Source organism: Ranitomeya variabilis, chromosome 6 (assembly GCF_051348905.1).
Source record: "Ranitomeya variabilis isolate aRanVar5 chromosome 6, aRanVar5.hap1, whole genome shotgun sequence".
Classification (NCBI taxonomy): Eukaryota; Metazoa; Chordata; class Amphibia; order Anura; family Dendrobatidae; genus Ranitomeya; species Ranitomeya variabilis.
The window spans coordinates 165,881,170-165,900,869 of NC_135237.1; the positions used below are offsets into that span (position 1 = coordinate 165,881,170).

The 19,700-nt window shown below is 44.9% G+C and overlaps 1 protein-coding gene across 4 annotated transcripts in view; it reads right to left on the bottom strand.

Annotated features, from left to right (window-relative positions):
• Positions 1-19,700, bottom strand: part of SUGCT (succinyl-CoA:glutarate-CoA transferase) — a 1,711,098-nt gene that overhangs the window by 1,659,394 nt on the left and 32,004 nt on the right. For 3 of the 4 annotated variants that reach the window (XM_077269201.1, XM_077269204.1, XM_077269203.1), the window contains exons 2-3: positions 11,930-11,987; positions 11,357-11,430 (exon numbers count right to left, since the gene is read on the bottom strand). In XM_077269201.1, coding sequence (XP_077125316.1) covers positions 11,357-11,430; positions 11,930-11,987 — 132 coding nt within the window. The remainder of the gene's footprint in view (positions 1-11,356; positions 11,431-11,929; positions 11,988-19,700) is intronic. The other variant, XM_077269202.1, reaches the window with a different exon arrangement.

Genomic DNA, 19,700 nt, shown 5'->3' on the forward strand with positions numbered 1-19,700 from the left:
AAAGTCATGTTGGGGACACAGCTGTCATTTCAAATAAGGTGCTCTGTTCAGATGAGACCAAAGTAAACTGCTTTGGGCTAAATGCAAAATCCTATGCGTAGCAGAAAACGAACATCACTCTGAAAAGACCATCCCCACGATCAAACATGGTGGTGGTAGCATCATGCTGTGGGGATACTTTTATTCAATGGGGACAGGAAAGCTGGTCAGAGTTGTTGGGAACATGGATGGAAAAAAATAATAAATACATGGAACTAAATACAAGAAAATACTTGTGGAAAACTGTTAGAGGCTGCAAAATATTTGAGACTGGGGCATTCCATGAGGACAACCTTAAACATACTGCCAGAGCTACAATGAAATGGTTTAGATCAAAGCATATTTATGTGTTTTCAATGACCCAGTAAAAGTTCAGACCTAAATCCCATTGCGAATTTGTGGAAAGACTTGAAAATTGCTGTTCACAGGCGCCTCCATCCAATCTGTCACACGGTTACCGCGACAGTGTGGAGCCAGAAGACTACATCGTCTGATTGCTCCTAGTCCGGCGCTGAGAAGAAGCACTTCTCCTTCATTTTAAATGTGTTTATTCTGGCTGAACAGGGGTTAATCGGCCATGTTGGAAATTCCTGTGTTCACGGCTGAGCTCGGTTAGCCACTCCTTTCGCCTTTATAATCTGGGCTCTGTTACAAATTCTTCTCAGAGCAAACATTTGCTGCATGGCTAATAGAGGGAGAGCATTTCATAAGAGAAGGAGAGTTGGAGGAGCTATCTGTGACTGTTGTTTGGTTTCTATGTTTGGTAATTCCCTATCCTTCTCTATTCTGGTTTATTCCCCTACCTCCACGCCCCCGTGCATTCATCTTTTATATGTGAGTGAATATTTTGTATGCCTGGAGTTTTCTGTTAACCCTTGTCTGTGTTGTCTTGTTTGCTGGGGTTGGTGTACTATGGTGCACAGTAGTGCCCCTCTTCCCTGGGTGAGGGAAGAGAACAGACAGAGGGCTAACTCAGGAGATAAGGCAAGGGTGGAAGCCCCAGCATCTTCACCTTCAGAAGTATCCTGGGGAGCAGGGCAAGCTAGGGCGCCTCCTGGTGTTAGGGACAAGGAAAGAGCTAGTGGTAGTTTGCAAATAAGAATAGGCAAAAAATTTTGCTTCTAGATGTGCAAAGCTGGTAGAGACCTACTCCAAAATGCTTGCAGCAGTTATTTCAGCTAAAGGTGGTCCTACAAAGTATTGACTCAGGTGGGCTAAATACAAATGCATGTCACAATTTTCAGATTTATATTTTTTTAAATATTTAGGAAACCATGTATCATTTACTTTTCACTTCACAAATACTTGCTACATCGTGTTGATATATCACATAAAATCCCAATAAAATAAATGTAAGTTTATGGGTGTAACGTGAAAAAATGTGGAAAAGTTCACAGGGTATGACTGTTTCAAGTCACTGAATATAAACACATTATAATTTCAAAAAAGAAAACACAGTAATCTACTACATAATTGTCTAAGGGTCACTTCCGTCTGTCTGTCACGGATATTCATTGGTCCCGGCCTCTGTCTGTCATGGAAATCCAAGTCGCTGTTTGGTTGCGGCAAAACGGCAACAACCAATCAGCGACGGGCACAGTCCGGCGGCAAAATGGCCGCTCCTTACTCCCCGCAGTCACTGCCCGCTCCATACTACCCTACACTCAGCGCTCACACAGGGTTAATGGCAGCGGTAACGGACCGCGTTATGCCGCCGGTAACGCACTCTGTTACCGCTGCTATTAACCCTGTGTGACCAACTTTTTACTATTGATGCTGCCTATGCGGCAAGATCTAAAGTTAAAAATAATTTAAAAAATAGTTATATACTGACCGTCCGTCGGCCCCTCAGATCCAGAACCGGCCTTTCCTGCTCCTCGCGATGCCCCGGTGACCGCTCCATGCATGGCGGTCTCGCGAGATGATGACGTAGCGGTCTCGTGAGACCGCTACGTCATCATCTCGCGAGACCGCGATGCACTCTTGGGACCGGAGCGTGCAAGGAGCATCAGTAAATGCTTCGCCTGGATCCGGGGCCAACGGAAGGTGAGTATATAACTATTTTTTATTTTAATTCTTTTTTTAACAGGGATATGATGCCACATTGCTACATACTGCGTGGGCTGTGCAATATACTACGTGGGCTGTGCAATGTACTACGTGGGCTGTGCAATGTACTGCGTGGGCTGTGCAATATACTACGTGGGCTGTCCTATATACTGCGTGGGCTGTGCTATATACTGCGTGGGCTGTGCTATATACTGCATGGGCTGTGCTATATACTACGTGGGCTGTGCTATATACTGCGTGGGATGTGCAATATACTATGTGGGCTGTGCAATATACTACGTGGGCTGTGCAATATACTATGTGGGCTGTGCAATATACTGTGTGGGCTGTGCAATGTACTACGTGGGCTGTGCAATGTACTATGTGGGCTGTGTTATACACTACGTGGGCTGTGTTATATACTGCGTGCGTGGGCTGTTATATACTACGTGAGCTGTGTTATATGCTATGTGGGCTGTTATAAACTACTTGGCTGTGTTATATGCTATGTGGGCTGTTATACACTCTTTGGGCTGTGCTATATACTACGTGGTTGTGCTATATACTCCGTGGGCTGTGTTAGATACTACGTGGCTGTGCTATATGCTCTGTGGGCTGTGCTATATACTCTGTGGGCTGTGCTATATACTACGTGGTTGTGCTATATACTTCATGGCTGTGCTATATACTACGTGGCTGTGCTATTTACTACGTGGGCTATTATATACTACATGGCCGGCCGCGAACAATCAGCGACAGGCGCAGTGCGGCCGCGAATTGGCGCGGGATTTGAACCACTCTTCGCTAATTGGTCGCGGCTGGCCGAATCCTGTGTATTCAATGTATTATTCTAACATCTTCATAAATAAACTACATACATATTCTAGAATACCCGATGAGTTAGAATCGGGCTACCATCTATTTTGACAATAAATGGCTTCACCCAACCACTAACCATGAGTGGAGAACCCCTTTTGGTGTTCTCATTCATATTCTCTGAAAAAAAGCCAAGAAAGCAAAAATTCTGCTGAGGTATGTAAACTTTTGAGCACAATTGAAGGTAATTTACTTACTCACTTTATTATGCACTTCCCTCTATAGTGACTTAACCCTTTCTGACATTAGAAGTACTATCCCGACGAGGTGGGGTGGGCCCGTATGACCACCGATGGGATAGTACGTCATATGCGATCAGCCGCGCTCATGGGGGGAGCGCGGCCGATCGCGACCGGGTGTCAGCTGACTATCGCAGCTGACATCCGGCAGTATGTGCCAGGAGCGGTCACGGACCGCCCCCGGCACATTAACCCCCCGGCACACTGCGATCAAACATGATTGCAGTGTCCCGGCGGTATAGGGAAGCATTGTGCAGGGAGGGGGCTCCCTGCATGCTTCCCTGAGACCTTCGGAGCAACGCGATGTGATCACGTTGCTCCGAGGGTCTCTTAGGCTACGTTCACACTAGCGTTGTGCGCCATTGCGTCGGCGACGCAACGCACAACGCACGCAAAAACGCGTCAAAACGCACGCAAAAACGCTGCGTTTTGCGACGCATGCGTCGGTTTTTGCCGAAAATCGGACGCAAGAAAAATGCAACTTGTTGCGTTTTTCTTGGTCCGACGCTTGCGGCAAAAAAGACGCATGTGTCGCACAACGCAACAAAAAAAACGCATGCGTCCCCCATGTTAAGTATAGGGGCGCATGACGCATGCGTCGCCGCTGCGTCGCCGACGCAAACCCGACGCACATTAGCTTAACGCTAATGTGAACGTAGCCTTACCTCCTCCTCCCTGCAGCAGGCCCGGATTCAAAATGGCCGCGGCATCCGGGTCCTGCAGGGAGGTGGCTTCACAGCGCCTGTAAGACTGGAGCTGTGCACGTCAGATCGCCGATCTGACACAGTGCACAGCAAAGTGTCAGATCAGCGATCTTACACTATAACATGATGCCCCCCCGGGGCAATGTTAGTGTAAAAAAAAAATATTCACATGTGTAAAAAAAAAATTAAAAAAACCCAATATATATATTGTTCCTATAAATACATTTCTTTATCTAAATAAAAAAAAAACAATAAAAGTACACATATTTAGTATCGCCGCGTCCGTAATGACCCGACCTATAAAACTGTCCCACTAGTTAACCCCTTCAGTGAACACCGTAAAAAAAAAAAAAACGAGGCAAAAAAGCGCGATCAAAAAGACGGATATAAATAAACATGGTACCGCTGAAAACGTCATCTTGTCCAGCAAAAAAAGAACTACCATACAGCATCATCAAAAAAAAAATAAAAAAGATATAGTCCTCAGAATAAAGCGATGCAAAAATAATTATTTTTTCTATAAAATAGTTTTCATCGTAGAAAAGCGCCAAAACATAAAAAATTATATAGATGAGGTATCGCTGTAATCGTACTGACCCGAAGAATAAAACTGCTTTATCCATTTTACCAAACGTGAAAGGTATAAACGCCTCCCCCAAAAGGAATTCATGAATAGCTGTTTTTTTGTCATTCTGCCTCACAAAAATCAGAATTAAAAGAGATCAAAAAATGTCACGTGCCCGAAAATGTTACCAATAAAAACGTCAACTCGTCCCGCAAAAAACAAGACCTCATATGACTCTGTGGACCAAAATATGGAAAAATTATAGCTCTCAAAATGTGGTAACGCGAAAAATATTTTTTGCAATAAAAAGCGTCTTTCAGTGTGTGATGGCTGCCAATCATAAAAATCCGCTAAAAAACCCACTATAAAAGTAAATCAAACCCCCCTTCATCACAAGCTTAGTTAGCGAAAAATGAAAAAAATTAAAAAAAAATGTATTTATTTCCATTTTCCCATTAGGGTTAGGGCTAGGGTTAGGGCTAGGGTTAGGTTTAGGATTAGGGCAAGGGTTAGGGCTAGGGTTAGGGTTGGGGCTAGGGTTAAGGCTACAGTTAGGGTTGGGGCTAAAGTTAGGGTTAGGGTTGGGGCTTAAGTTAGGGTTAGGGTTTGGATTACATTTACGGTTGGGAATAGGGTTGGGATGAGGGTTAGGGGTGTGTCAGGGTTAGGGGTGTGGTTAGGGTTACTGTTGGGATTAGGGTTAGGCATGTGTTTGGATTAGGGTTTCAGTTATAATTGGGGGGTTTTCACTGTTTAGGCACTTCAGGGGCTCTCCAAACGCGACATGGCGTCCGATGTCAATTCCAGCCAATTCTGTGTTGAAAAAGTAAAACAGTGCTCCTTCCCTTCAGAGCTCTCCCGTGCGCCCAAACAGGGGTTTACCCCAACATATGGGGTATCAGCGTACTCAGGACACATTGGACAACAATTTTTGGGGTCCAATTTCTCCTGTTATCCTTGGGAAAATACAAAACTGGGGGCTAAAAAATAATTTTTGTGGAAAAAAAAAAGATTTTTTATTTTCACGGCTCTGCGTTATAAACTGTAGTGAAACACTTGGGGGTTCAAAGTTCTCACAACACATCTAGGTAAGTTCCTTGGGAGGTCTAGTTTCCAATATGGGGTCACTTGTGGGGGGTTTCTACTGTTTAGGTACATTAGGGGCTCTGCAAATGCAATGTGATGCCTGCAGACCAATCCATCTAAGTCTGCATTCCAAATGACGCTCCTTCCCTTCCGAGCTCTGCCATGCGCTCAAACGGTGGTTCTCCACCACATATGTGGTATCAGCGTACTCAGGACAAATTGGACAACAACTTTTGGGGTCCAATTTCAACTGTTTCCCTTGGAAAAATACAAAACTGGGGGCTAAAATTAATTTTTGTGGAAAAAAAATAATTTTTATTTTCACGGCTCTGCATTATAAACTGTAGTGAAACTCTTGGGGGTTCAAAGCTCTCACAACACATCTAGATGAGTTTCTTAGGGGGTCTACTTTCCGAAATGGTGTCACTTGTGGGGGGTTTCAATGTTTAGGCACATCAGTGGCTCTCCAAACGCAACATGGCGTCCCATCTCAATTCCTGTCAATTTTGCATTGAAAAGTCAAATGGCGCTCCTTCGCTTCCGAGCTCTGCCATGCGCCCAAACAGTGGTTTACCCCCACATATAGGGTGTCGGCGTACTCAGGACAAATTGTACAACAACTTTTGCGGTCCATTTTCTCCTGTTACCCTTTATAAAATACAAAAAATTTACTTCAGCTCCAATTTGTTTTGAAAAAAAGTTAAATGTTCATTTTTATTTAGGGTCTAAGGGGTATCGTTTCTCTTTATAGAGAGTGACATACCATCTCTGGCTTGTCAAGGTAAGGAGGCTTATTTGCCGTGCAATGCTCCTCTGGGAAATTAAATATGCAAATTGCCTCTTCTTAGAAAAAGAGGACTTAACTCTATAGTGCCACCTGTTGGAAGTAGCGATCCTACAAGTCACAATCAACCCTCTAACGAGTCGTGCAATATGACTTAGGATAAAAGCCAAATCAGTATCTCAATTCGCAGACACGGTGTCTAGAATTGAGATACTGATTTGGCTTTTATCCTAAGTCATATTGCACGACTCGTTAGAGGGTTGATTGTGACTTGTAGGATCGCTACTTCCAACAGGTGGCGCTATAGAGTTAAGTCCTCTTTTTCTAAGAAGAGGCAATTTGCATATTTAATTTCCCAGAGGAGCATTGTACAGCAAATAAGCCTCCTTACCTTGACAAACCAGAGATGGTATGTCACTCTCCATAAGAAGAAACGATACCCCTTAGACCCCAGTCCAGAGCCTCTCACCTAGCCAAATCAGTTCTCATGCTTCGCACTGACGAGGGCCAACAGCCCAAAACACCGTGTCTGCGAATTGAGATACTGATTTGGCTTTTACCCTAAGTCATATTGCACGACTCGTTAGAGGGTTGATTGTGACTTGTAGGATCACTACTTCCAACAGGTGGCGCTATAGAGTTAAGTCCTCTTTTTCTAAGTAGAGGCAATTTGCACATTTTTATTTAAACATTCCAAATATTCCTGTGAAACACCTGAAGGGTTAATAAACTTCTTGAATGTGGTCTTGAGCACCTTGAGGGGTGCAGTTTTTAGATTGGTGTCACACTTGGTTATTTTCTATCATATAGACCCTTCAAAATGACTTCAAATGAGATGTGGTCCCTAAAAAAAAATGGTGTTGTAAAAATGAGAAATTGCTGGTCAACTTTTTAACCCTTATAGCTCCCTAACAAAAAAAATTTTGGTTCCAAAATTGTGCTGATGTAAAGTAGACATGTGGGAAATGTTACTTATTAAGTATTTTGTGTGACATATGCAGCGCCCCAGAGTCCTGGTCGTTGCAGTACTGTGGCTCCGCCACTAAGGGGAGCTATGGTACGTCTGATGGCACTGAAGGAGTTCATCTGAGCAGGTATCACAGACACCAATACATTTCACAGCCGGGCCTCCAGGGGGAGCTAAGGGTTCTATTCATTAGGCCACTCCTCACATACTGGTAAAACTGGGGGTCAGGCAGGAAGTTAGGGGAGAAAGCTGACTGGGTTGGAACCAGGCAACACCTTGTGGCAGAGGGTGTTGTAGGGGAAGATTCGGTAGGGTCCCTGTCAGGGGTGGGATCCTGACAGAGGCTTGGCTACAGGAAAGAACGTAACGGGACCGTGCCTGCTCAGTATAGCGGCGGTGCCCAAGGAAGGATTAGAAGCGAGATAGATTGTGCTGAGTGAGAAACGAGATCAAAGCAAGAAGGAGAATACCAGTAGGGGTCGTGCTGTAAGACCGAGGCAACATCCTAGTGAGGCGCAAACAACCGGTGGCCGGAACGCCAAAGGAAGTATTTCTATATATATAGATTCAGGCAATACTTCGAACCTACGGCAGGACAGTCAGTCTCAGGCGGGCTGTCTCACCTAAATCACCTATGCAGTCTTGGGGGGCAACTTGTGGAGAGGGGCGACTCTAGGGTCCCGGAAGAGCTCCGAGCCTACCCGTCAAACGGGTGCCGACCTAACCGTAACATCAGGGAGGGACGGAGGATTAGCAGAACATCATCTAATCGTGTTGTGAGGGAACTTAAGAAACAGACACAACAGTTGTGGGGACTTTCCGTAAGCACAGCAGGGAAGGACCGCAACACATAGCGCTAGAAGGAAGGCACAGATTTCCACCTGCAAAGAGAACTCTGGAGGTGCCATTGGACCGGCCGGACTTGCGCAGCCTGGTTATCCGGGATCCGGACTGAGGACCCAGAGATCTTCAGTAAAGAGGTAAAGAGACTGCAACCTGGTGTCCTCGTTATTTACTGCACCGCACCACCACACCAACCACACTATCCTCATCTATGCTTTCACCGGACGTCCCCCTGACAGGCAGGGCCACGGACCGGGCCTAGCCACCGTGACAACCCCCAGAACAGAGACTCTGAGGCCCGGAACCGGGTGCCCCTCGGCCCTGTGGCAGTGCGGGCGCTCCACATATCTCTGTGATTTAATTGCATAAAAATTCAAATTTGGAAAATAGCGAAATTTTCAACATTTTCGCCAAATTTCCGTTTTTTTCACAAATAAACGAAGGTTATATCAAAGAAATTTTACCACTATCATGAAATACAATATGTCACGAGAAAACAATGTCAGAATCACCGGGATCCGTTGAAGCGTTCCAGAGTTATAACCTCATAAATGGACAGTGGTCAGAATTGTAAAAATTGGCCTGGTCATTAACATGCAAACCACCCTTGGGGGTAAAGGGGTTAAGGCCCTCATACACATCTTGTCATCTCACCAGACTCTCCCATTCACAGCCCACTCTCCAAAGACATACTGATAGGGAATTTTTGAGCCCCAGTGGAGACAATGGTGATGTCTCTAAGGCACTGTGAAATTAAGTAAAATTAAAAAAAAAAAAAATTAAATGTAACAACTTACCGACATATGACGGCTATGTCATATGCTGACTTAAAAAGGCCTCTTTCACACTTCAGTCTTTTGGCGTCAGTTTGAATCCGCCGTTTTCATCAAATAGCGGATCCGCCATTTTTTTGGCGGATTCGCTATTTTCCCATAGACTTGCATTAGCGACGGATTGTGACGGATGGTCGTCCGTTCCATCCGCCATGTGAGGGATCCTTCGAAATTTGGCGGACGACATCTAGACATAGACGGACATTATAACGTTTTTTGCCTGCGCCGAAATGGCGGTTCGCGACGGATCCGTCGCATCCGCCATTCCATAGAATGGCCGCCTATGGGATCTGTCACAACCGTCATTTCGGCGGATCCGTCGCCCCAATCCGCTTTTTCAATTGCGCATGCTCCAAAAAGTAGATACTTTTCCCAGACAACCCCCACGTAACGGATCCGTCAAAAAAACGGATCCGTTAGAACCATTTTCTCAACAATTGTGACAGATCCGTCGATCCGTCACTATGTCGGAGCAGACTGACGCCAAACAACTGAAGTGTGAAAGAAGCCTAAAGCCTGCATTTTTCCCAAAAGATGATGCTGTGATATTCAACCATCATTTGAAATGCCAGCCAAGTGTCTGCTGAAGACCATCTTCTGGCTTGTGTTTATAGGAGACTGCGATTTTTTTGCAGCAGCACTGTGGTATTGTTGTATATACAACAAGTGATTGGATGATCACAAAAGTTCCTAAAGCAACTAACAAGTACAGTGAGTAGTAAGAAAATGTAAAAATAAAAGTTCAAATCACCCCCCTTTTGCACCATTAAAAATAGATTAAAAAAAATACACATGTGGCATTGTTTCATACTTAAAAGTCTGATCTATCAAAATATAAAATGAATTAAGTAATTAAATATAAAATTAAATATGGTAATTAATTAAATGATGTAATGAGAAAAAAATCTAAATGCCAGAATTACCATTTTTTGAACGGTGTGACACTCAAAAAAAAAGGAAATAAAAGGCGATTGAAACATTGTCTCTACCTCAAAATGGTATCAATAAAAATGTCAGTCCAGAATGCATAAATTAGCCCCATAGACCAAATATTAAAAATGTTACAGTTCTCAAAATATAGCAGTACAAGAAAAAAATGTTTTGTTTTTTAAACAATTTAAATTTTTTTCCAACATTTAAATAAAAAAAAAACTATAGATGTCTGGTATCTTCATAATCATACTGACATGGAGAATCATATTGCCAGGTCATTTTTACCAGTGAACATGGTAATAAACCCCCAAAAAACAATTGTGGATTTGCCCTTTTTTTCAATTTTGCAGCATATTTTTTTTCCCGCTTTCCAGTGCATTACATGATAAAATGAATGCTGTCATTCCAACGCACAACTCGTCCTGCAAAACACAAACCCTTGTTTGGCTATATTGATAGAAAAATAAAAAAGTTATGGCTCTTGGAAGAAGAGGAAAAAAAGGAAACAGAAAAGGGGAAAATAGCCAGCCATGTCAGAAAGGGGTTAATATTGAGCTTGTTATGTTGGCAACCACTTTTGGATATTAGGCCGGCGTCACACTGGCGTTTTAAACGGCTGAGTGCAATGCGATAAAAAAATCGCATTGCACTCTGACCAATGTTCAGCTATGGGGCAGCTCCCACCAGCCGACTTTTTGTCGGCCGTTTTCCTCGGTCCGAGATAATCGCAGCATGCTGCGATTGTCTCGGACCGAGGAAAACTCTCGGCTCACTGGCACCCATATAAGCCTATGGGTGCGAGTGAGACAGCGCACACCACTCGGATATCATCCGAGTGCTGTGCGTTATAAGCGGACCCCAGCAATGGAGGAGATGGAGAAATTATTTTCTCCGCCTCCTCCGCAGCTGTGCTCCGATCCTCCCTGTGCGAGAGAATCGGAGCACAGACGCATGACACTCGGCTCCTGCTCTGCTGCGAGCAGGAGCCGAGTGTCATTAGCATATCGCATCTGATGCTCTCGCATCGGATGCAATATGCCAGTGTGACGCTGGCCTTAGACAAAGCCCTTCAATTCCCATACACCTCATACAAAATCATGTCTTACATCATCAAGAGAGGACCCCCTTTTTTGCTTTAGAAGTGATTGTTGGTGACAAAAAGATCTTACTTTACAAAAATAAAAATAAACACCATAACTTGAAATCATCGTGAAAAGGTTTGGACTGACCAAATACTGAACATCAGAACATGGCCTAATAATCGTTTTCTTTATATTACTTGCACATGTGTCGTATAGTATCCAGCTTCTGAAAAAGGGGATATTTCTGTTAGCTTTTTTTTTTTTTTTAATGTATGCATACATTGCTCATATTAAAAAGACTGTTCTTCTAACTTCACATATTATTCAATAAATACTTTTGAAACTAAAATGATTACCTGGCTTCTCTACTTTTATAACTTCAGCTCCCAGATCTCCAAGGATCATTGTAGCGAAAGGTCCAGCCAACACTCTACGACAAGGGAGGAATCAAATAAATAATCATGCCACTATATGGAAAATCATGTAGTCTGAAGAGATACTTTAAGGGTATGTGCACATGTTGCGGATTCGTGTGCGGATTTTTTCGCGCAGATTCTGAAAAATCCACAGGTAAAACGCCCTGCGTTTTACCTACGAACTACCTCCGGATTTACCGCGATTTTGTGCGGATTTCACATGCATTTTCACACCTACGGATTCCAATTATGGAATAGGTGTAAAACGCTGCGGAATCCACACAAAGAATTGACATGCTGCTGAAAATAAACCGCAGCGTTTCTGTGCGGTATTTTCCGCAGCATGTGCACTGTGGATTTGGTTTTCCATAGGATTACAATGGTACTGTACAACGCATGGAAATCCGCTGTGAATCTGCAGCGTCAAATCCACTGCGGATCCGCAGCCAAATTCGCAACATGTGCACATACCCTAAAAGATGATGACTTTTTATTTTACTTGTCACCACACACCTTGTTAAATCCAGGATTTTCACTCCATCCAATGGTCGTATAGTGCCAGAATCTGTTGCTTTAAAGAAAAGTCATGAATATTAAACTGCTCATCAAAAACGCACCAAAAATACATCATGGGAACTTAGCATAAGGGGTCAGGGGAGCATGCATAACTTGACCCTAGAGCTGTAAACTGCAACAAAACCATAAATTATCACTCACAATAGTGTGCTTGTCACTGCTGTTTAAGGCCACGTGCACACGTTGAGTATTTGGTGAATTTTTTACCTCAGTATTTGAAAGCCAAAACCAGGAGTGGGTAATAAATGCTGAAGTGGTGTCCTGTTTATATTATACTTTTCCTTTGATGGCTCCATTTCTGGTTTTGGCTTACTAAGGCCGGTTTCACACTAGCGTTTTGAGGAGCTGCAGAGGAGCTGCGGACTTCCTCTGTGAAGCACTGCCCTCGGGCGCACCTCCGCCTCTAACTTAGCCTACTTCTGCATGCGGCCTGCGTACCTATATTTAACATTAGGTATGCAGGTCGTGCGGCTGTATGCGGATGCTTCTGCATGCGTCGTTTTGATGATGCGGCGACCAGTGTAGGACGTAGCTGGTAGCAATTTTTTTTTTTTGCCGCATTGTCAAAACGACGCATGCGGAAGCATCCGCATACAGCTGCACGACCTGCGTACCTAATGTTAAAGATAGGTACGCAGGCCGTATACAGAAGTAGGCGGAGCTAGCGGCAGAGGTGCGACTGAGGGCAGGGCTTCACGGAGGAAGTCCGCAGCCCTCCACAGCTCCTCAAAACACTAGTGTGAAACTAGCCTAATACTGTGGTAAAAAACTCACTAAGTAATCAACATATGCACGTGGCCTAAGAAAACAAGAAAAAATATAGGAAAAGTTAATTATCACTAAGACACATTTGGGCATGTGTATAGTGTTAGTCAGCATGCCATCCCTGGGATCGTGTCTGGGGTATGATGCAGAGGAACATGACAGGATGTGAAACACTATAGGTACGTGAGGAAAAGTATTTGCAGGCTGTGCCAGGGCACTGTTGTCGAAGCAGATCCCAAAAGAAATATGAGGAAACTGTTTATTGTCTACTGAGAATTGTAATCCCGGTAAGTGTGAGTGTCTCAAAGAGGCCTTGTATAAATCGAGAAAACTGAAGAGAGAATATGTACCAGGGAAGAAATAATAATTCCAATTACTAAATAAAAATGATAAACCGCCATACATATACTTATTCCGATCGTGGGGGCTCATGCTGAGCGCCGCCGCGATCAAATGCAGGTGTCATTTCTATATCCTATCACTGGCATTTAATGCCTCTGATGCCTTTGTCAATAGTGACAGCAACATCAATGGGCATCGCAGAGGGAGGGAGCTCCCTCTCTGCTCTCATCGGCACAATGTGATTGTGACCACGTTGTGCCTATGTTCACCATGGTGACCCCGAGCCGAAAGATGGCCACGGGGGGTCACCCCGGGATGGTGGCCTGTAAGCTCTGCCTGCGATGCACAGATCTAATAACCTATGAGTATTGGATCAGCGATCAGGGCACGGTAAGTTGATGTCCCATCAACCAATTGTAATTTTTTTATTATTTATTTCAAAATAAAGAACCAAAAAAAAGAAAAAATATTATTCCAATAAATACATTTAAAAGTACACATCTTTGGTATCGCCACATACGGAACGACCCAACCTATAAAATTGTCCCACTAGTTAACCCCTTCAGTGAACACCGTAAAAAAAAAAGATGCAAAGAACAATGCTTTATCTTAATACCGCCAAACAAAAAGTGGAATCTGGTATCGCTGTAATCGCGTCAGCCTGAAAAATAAAGTCGTCTAATCACTTATACCGCATGAGGAACAGCGTAAATAATAAATAAAGCCTATTATTCACCGGCTGTTAATTTTTTCGTTCTGCCTCCCAAAAATCGCAATAAGGCTCAGCGCACATTTATCCTGCATTCTACGCTGAGAGCTTACACCGGGGTTTCCGTGTAAATCTCTAAAATACGTGATTCATACGGAACCCCCGACGGAAGATTTCCTATAATGAGGCAGATGGACGCCGTCTAGCCTATGATCTGGTGGTGTCTGTCTTTTTATGTGTGCAGATAAGCACGTTCCGCCACAGTTTTGTGCCCTTCTGAAAAGGACAACACTGAACAGAGGCCAAATGGAGTCCATAGTAACTCTGCTGCCTCATTATAGTGGGTGGCTCCCTGGGAGCTTTCATCTTAATCATGTCACTTGCTGATTTAAATGGAAACCTCGATTTAAGTGCTCAGCCTACATTGTCGTACAAATGTGTTCCCAAAACGTTATTTAAAAAGTTCCCAATAAAAGCTTCAACTCAATCCACAAAAAAAAGCAAGTCCCCACTCAGATGTCATTTGTTACAGAAATATAGGGGGCTTCCACGTTACTGGTACAAAGGCTCTGACTCCTTGCCCACCAGAAGAAATTCAGCAAACTCTGCCCTCCTCAATCCAAAAGCCTCCCTCCCTTCTGATCACAGCAGTGTGCTTAAACCACATTTAGCATCCATGTGTTTGGCATTTCTGCAGCAATGACAGCCCGCCTGATTAAGGCCTCTTTCACACTTCCGTCTTTTCAGATCCGTCACAATCCGTTGATTTTTGAGAATGCAGGATCCTGCAAAAAAATTTGCCATAGACTTGTATTAGCGACGGATTGTGACGGATGGCCATCCGTTTCATCCGTCGTGCACTGATCCGTCGTAAAAAAACGGTCCGTCGTGCAGAGAAAACGTTTATTGTAACGTTTTTTGTGCACGTTGGAAAATCGGTCGGAAAAACTGCATCCGTCGCTGACCGTCAAACACAGGAATCCAGCGACGGATCCAGTTTTTCCCTTCTGAGCATGCCCGGAAGGATTTTCAAGTCCAGGAAAAAAGTATCTCTCTCTCTCTAAATTTTTCCCTTGACAAATCAGAACGACGCATCCGTCATTTCACTGGATCTGTCGCATATGTTTTTCACTATTTTCATGACGTCCGTCGATACGTCATTTCACTGCACATCGACGGAAACCAAAAAACGGAAGTGTGAAAGTAGCCTTACAGGTGCGTGTCTCCAGAAGCCTGAGCGGGGCACCACAACGTAATGGTGATTACAACTTACTGGGCACTACAATGGCAGTTTGCCGTTTTCACTCAGCAACATCCACTACTGCTTGTTTCTGGAAAACACCCAAGGAGTCAAAATCTTCACTACATCTGTAGATAAATTTCCAAAGGGGTATATATAATTTCCAAAATGCAGTCACTTGAAGGGGGATTCTGCTCTTCTAGCACTTAGGGACTCTGTATATGGAGTCTGCAAACTATTCTATGAAAATCTGCGCTCCAGGAGGTAAATAGCTCTCCATCCCTCCCGAGTCTCGCCATGTGGCTGTACAACCACATAGGGGGTATTTGTACATTCAGAATAAATTGTGATACAAATTTTGGTGCCCCAATTCCCAGTGTGAAAATGTAACATCTGAGGATAAAACAAAATTTTGGTGGTAAAAAGTGGTAGTTATTTTAGTTTTTTCTGCCCAATGGTATAAAATTCTGTGACACACCTGTGGTATTAAAATATGATCTCTGCACCCCTAGATGAATTCATTGAGAGGTATAGTTTGTAAAATGTGGTCACTTATGGGGGTAGCCTGCTGTTCTGGCACCCCAGGGGCTCTACCAATGTGAAATGGCACCCTAAAACCAGTCCTGCAAAATCTGAACTCAAGTATGGCACTTCTTCCCTTTTGAGCTTTGCACTGTACCCCAAAAGTATAAAAGTCGCATATGAGTGAAGTGTCCATGTGATGACTACTGGAACTTGCAGAGCTGAATCCTGACATTGCAGGCTTCTGAATTCTCACAACTAATGCACTGCACACTTTCAGGATTCTCCCTTGCCGGTGGCAGTCATGTCAGCACAAGCATGCGATTTGTATACTTCTGACCACATTCCGACTAGATGTGCCCAGCCTCACTCAGTTCATTTTCATTGAGTGAGGCCACACATGTCTAGTCAGCACATGACCACATATATGTAAATCGCCAGCACGAGAATGACTGCAGACTCATTACAAACCTGGACATCCCCTTTAATGATCCTAACATAAATAAAAACATGAGAATTAGTTAGTATCACAAATAACATTTACATCCAGGTACCTTATAGATGTCGTCGTCTCTGGAGTCATTCTCCTTCTTTTCTTCATCTTGTCCAGACCCCATGATGAGTTTTCTCATCCACAGCTTGTCCCTGCAGACTTCCATCTTCTCCGCTCTTTTGCAGAAAATCTCCACATGATACCCGTAAAGATAGAAGTGTCATTATAATACTCCTGAATAAAAAATGGCCCCTCACTATATTGTCTGCATAAAATATGACCCCCACACTGTCCCTGTTATGGTACATGCTCTTTACACTGACCTCTCATACTGAGCCACCCCCCCCCCCCCCGTACTCTCTCATCACACTCCGCCCTCTTTGGTATACTGTCCCCTCCTGGCTGTACCCTTACAGTGTCCCTCCATGCTACGCCCCCACTACTCAGTTTCTATTCCGTGCCCACTCACTTTTCTCCCCCCATACTGTCTCCTCACACTATTCCCCTTCCTCATCATACTGTCTCCTCTCAAATCTCCCCTGTTCACCATACTGTCTCCTCATATATTTACCCCCTCACTTTCTATACTGCCTGCTCACCTGACTCTCCATACTGTGTCTGCACACATCCCATCACTTTCACTCCCCGTACTCTGTCCACATACATTTTTCACATTGCTACTCATACTGTGTCCGCATACATTCCCCTGTTCACTTCCCATACTGTCTGCACCAATCCCCATACTGTTTTCTCATATATTCCCCCATTGCCCGTACTGTTTCCTCATACATGCCCCCCATTCCCCAGTAGTTTCCTCATACGTGCCCCACATTCCCCCATACTGTTTCCTAGTACATGCCCCACATTCCCCCATATTGTTTCCTCATACATGCCCCCCATTACCCCATACTGTTTCCTCATACATGCCCCCCCATTTGCCCGTACTGTTTCCTCATATATGCCCCCATCTCCCCCTTTGCTCTTTATTTTGTGTCTTCAAATCTCCCCCACACATTAAATCCCCCATCCCCACTATAAATCTCCCCACACAATAAGTAACCCCATCTCCACTCCAAATTTCCCCACACACATTAAATCCCCCATCCCCACTCCAAATCTCATCCCATACATTAAACACCCCCATCCCTACTCCAATTCTCCCCGCGCACAATAAATCCCCCATCTCCACTCCAATTCTCCCCACTCATAATAAATCCCCCATCCCCACTCAAATTCCCCCCACACAATAAATCCCCCCATCCCCACTCCAATTCTCCTCACACAGAATAAATCCTCCTATCCCCACTCCAATTCTCCCCACACACAATAAATCCCCCCATCCCCACTCCAATTCTCCCCACACAATAAATCCCCCCATCCCCACTCAAATTGTCTCTCCCTTGTGCCCTTAATCTTCGGTGTCTTCAGTTCCACTGGAGCACTTACCACCAGTGTTCGCCTCTAGGGTTGAGCGAAACGGGTCGACCATTTTCAGAAGTCGCCGACTTTTGGCAAAGTCGGGTTTCATGAAACCCGACCCCTGTGTGGGGTCGGCCATGAGGTCGGCGATCTTCTGAATCTGGTATCGGAATTCCCATCTCCACTCTAAATTTCCCCACACACATTAAATCCCCCATCCCCACTCCAAATCTCATCCCATACATTAAACACCCCCATCCCTACTCCAATTCTCCCCGCGCACAATAAATCCCCCATCTCCACTCCAATTCTCCCCACTCATAATAAATCCCCCATCCCCACTCCAATTTTCCCCACACAATAAATCCCCTTATCCCCACTCCAACTCTCTCCACACACAATAAATCCCCCCATCCCCACTCCAATTCTCCCCACACACAATAAATCCCCCCATCCCCACTCCAATTCTCCCCACACAATAAATCCCCCCATCCCCACTCCAATTCTCCTCACACAGAATAAATCCCCCTATCCCCACTCCAATTCTCCCCACACACAATAAATCCCCCCATCCCCACTCCAATTCTCCCCACACAATAAATCCCCCCATCCCCACTCCAATTCTCCCCACACAATAAATCCCCCATCCCCACTCCAATTCTCCTCACACACAATAAATCCCCCTATCCCCACTCCAATTCTCCCCACACACAATAAATCCCCCCATCCCCACTCCAATTCTCCCCACACACAATAAATCCCCCCATCCCCACTCCAATTCTCCCCACACATAATAAATCCCCCTATCCCCACTGAAATTCTCCCCACACATAATAAATCCCCCCATCCCCACTCAAATTGTCTCTCCCTTGTGCCCTTAATCTTCGGTGTCTTCAGTTCCACTGGAGCACTTACCACCAGTGTTCGCCTCTAGGGTTGAGCGAAACGGGTCGACCATTTTCAGAAGTCGCCGACTTTTGGCAAAGTCGGGTTTCATGAAACCCGACCCGACCCCTGTGTGGGGTCGGCCATGAGGTCGGCGATCTTCTGAATCTGGTATCGGAATTCCGATACCGAGTTCTGATATGTTTGCGATATCGGAAATCGGTATCGGAATCCACATTTAAGTGTAAAATAAAGAATTAAAATAAAAAATATTGATATACTCACCTCTCCGACGCAGCCTGGACATCGCCGCTGGTAACCGGCATCTTCCGTTCCTAAGAATGAGCGCGTTCAGGGCCTTAGAAGACGTCACTGCTTTGTGATTGGTCGCGGCGGCCCACGTGACCGCTCAGCGACCAATCACAAGCCGTGACGTAATTCTCTCAGGTCCTAAATTCCTCATTCTAGGAATTTAGGCCATGAGAATTACGTCACGGCTTGTGATTGGTCGCTGAGCGGTCACGTGGGCCGTCGCGACCAATCACAAAGCCGTGACGTCATCTAAGGCCCTGAACGCGCTCATTCTTAAGAAGGAAGGCTGCCGGAAAGAAGCCGAGGGTGAGTATATTCCTATTAGGTATATACTCACCCTCGTACGTGCCCTGCTTCTTTCCGGCAGCCTTCCTTCTTAAGAATGAGCGTGTTCAGGGCCTTAGATGACGTCACGGCTTTGTGATTGGTCGCGGCGGCCCACGTGACCGCTCAGCGACCAATCACAAGCCGTGACGTAATTCTCATGGCCTAAATTCCTAGAATGAGGAATTTAGGACCTGAGAGAATTACGTCACGGCTTGTGATTGGTCGCTGAGCGGTCACGTGGGCAGCCGCGACAAATCACAAAGCCGTGACGTCATCTAAGGCCCTGAACGCGCTCATTCTTAGGAACGGAAGATGCCGATTACTACCAGGGCTCGTCAGAGGGTGAGTATATCAATATTTTTTATTTTAATTCTTTATTTTACACTTAAATATGGATCCCAGGGCCTGAAGGAGAGTTTCCTCTCCTTCAGACCCTGGGAACCATAGTATCCCATTGCACTGCATTGGGTTTCGCGTTTCGGCCGACCCCGACCCCGACTTTTTTATAGGATCGGCCGATTTCACTCGACCCGACTTTTGAGAAAGTCGGGTTTCGTGAAACCCGACCCGATCCTATAAAAATAAAAGTCGCTCAACCCTATTCGCCTCTGCAGCGTGATTGAGGTCAGCAGCATGGTCACATGATCCGATCACGCTGCTCGCATCGCTTTGACCCGGCAGTCAGAGCCTCAAT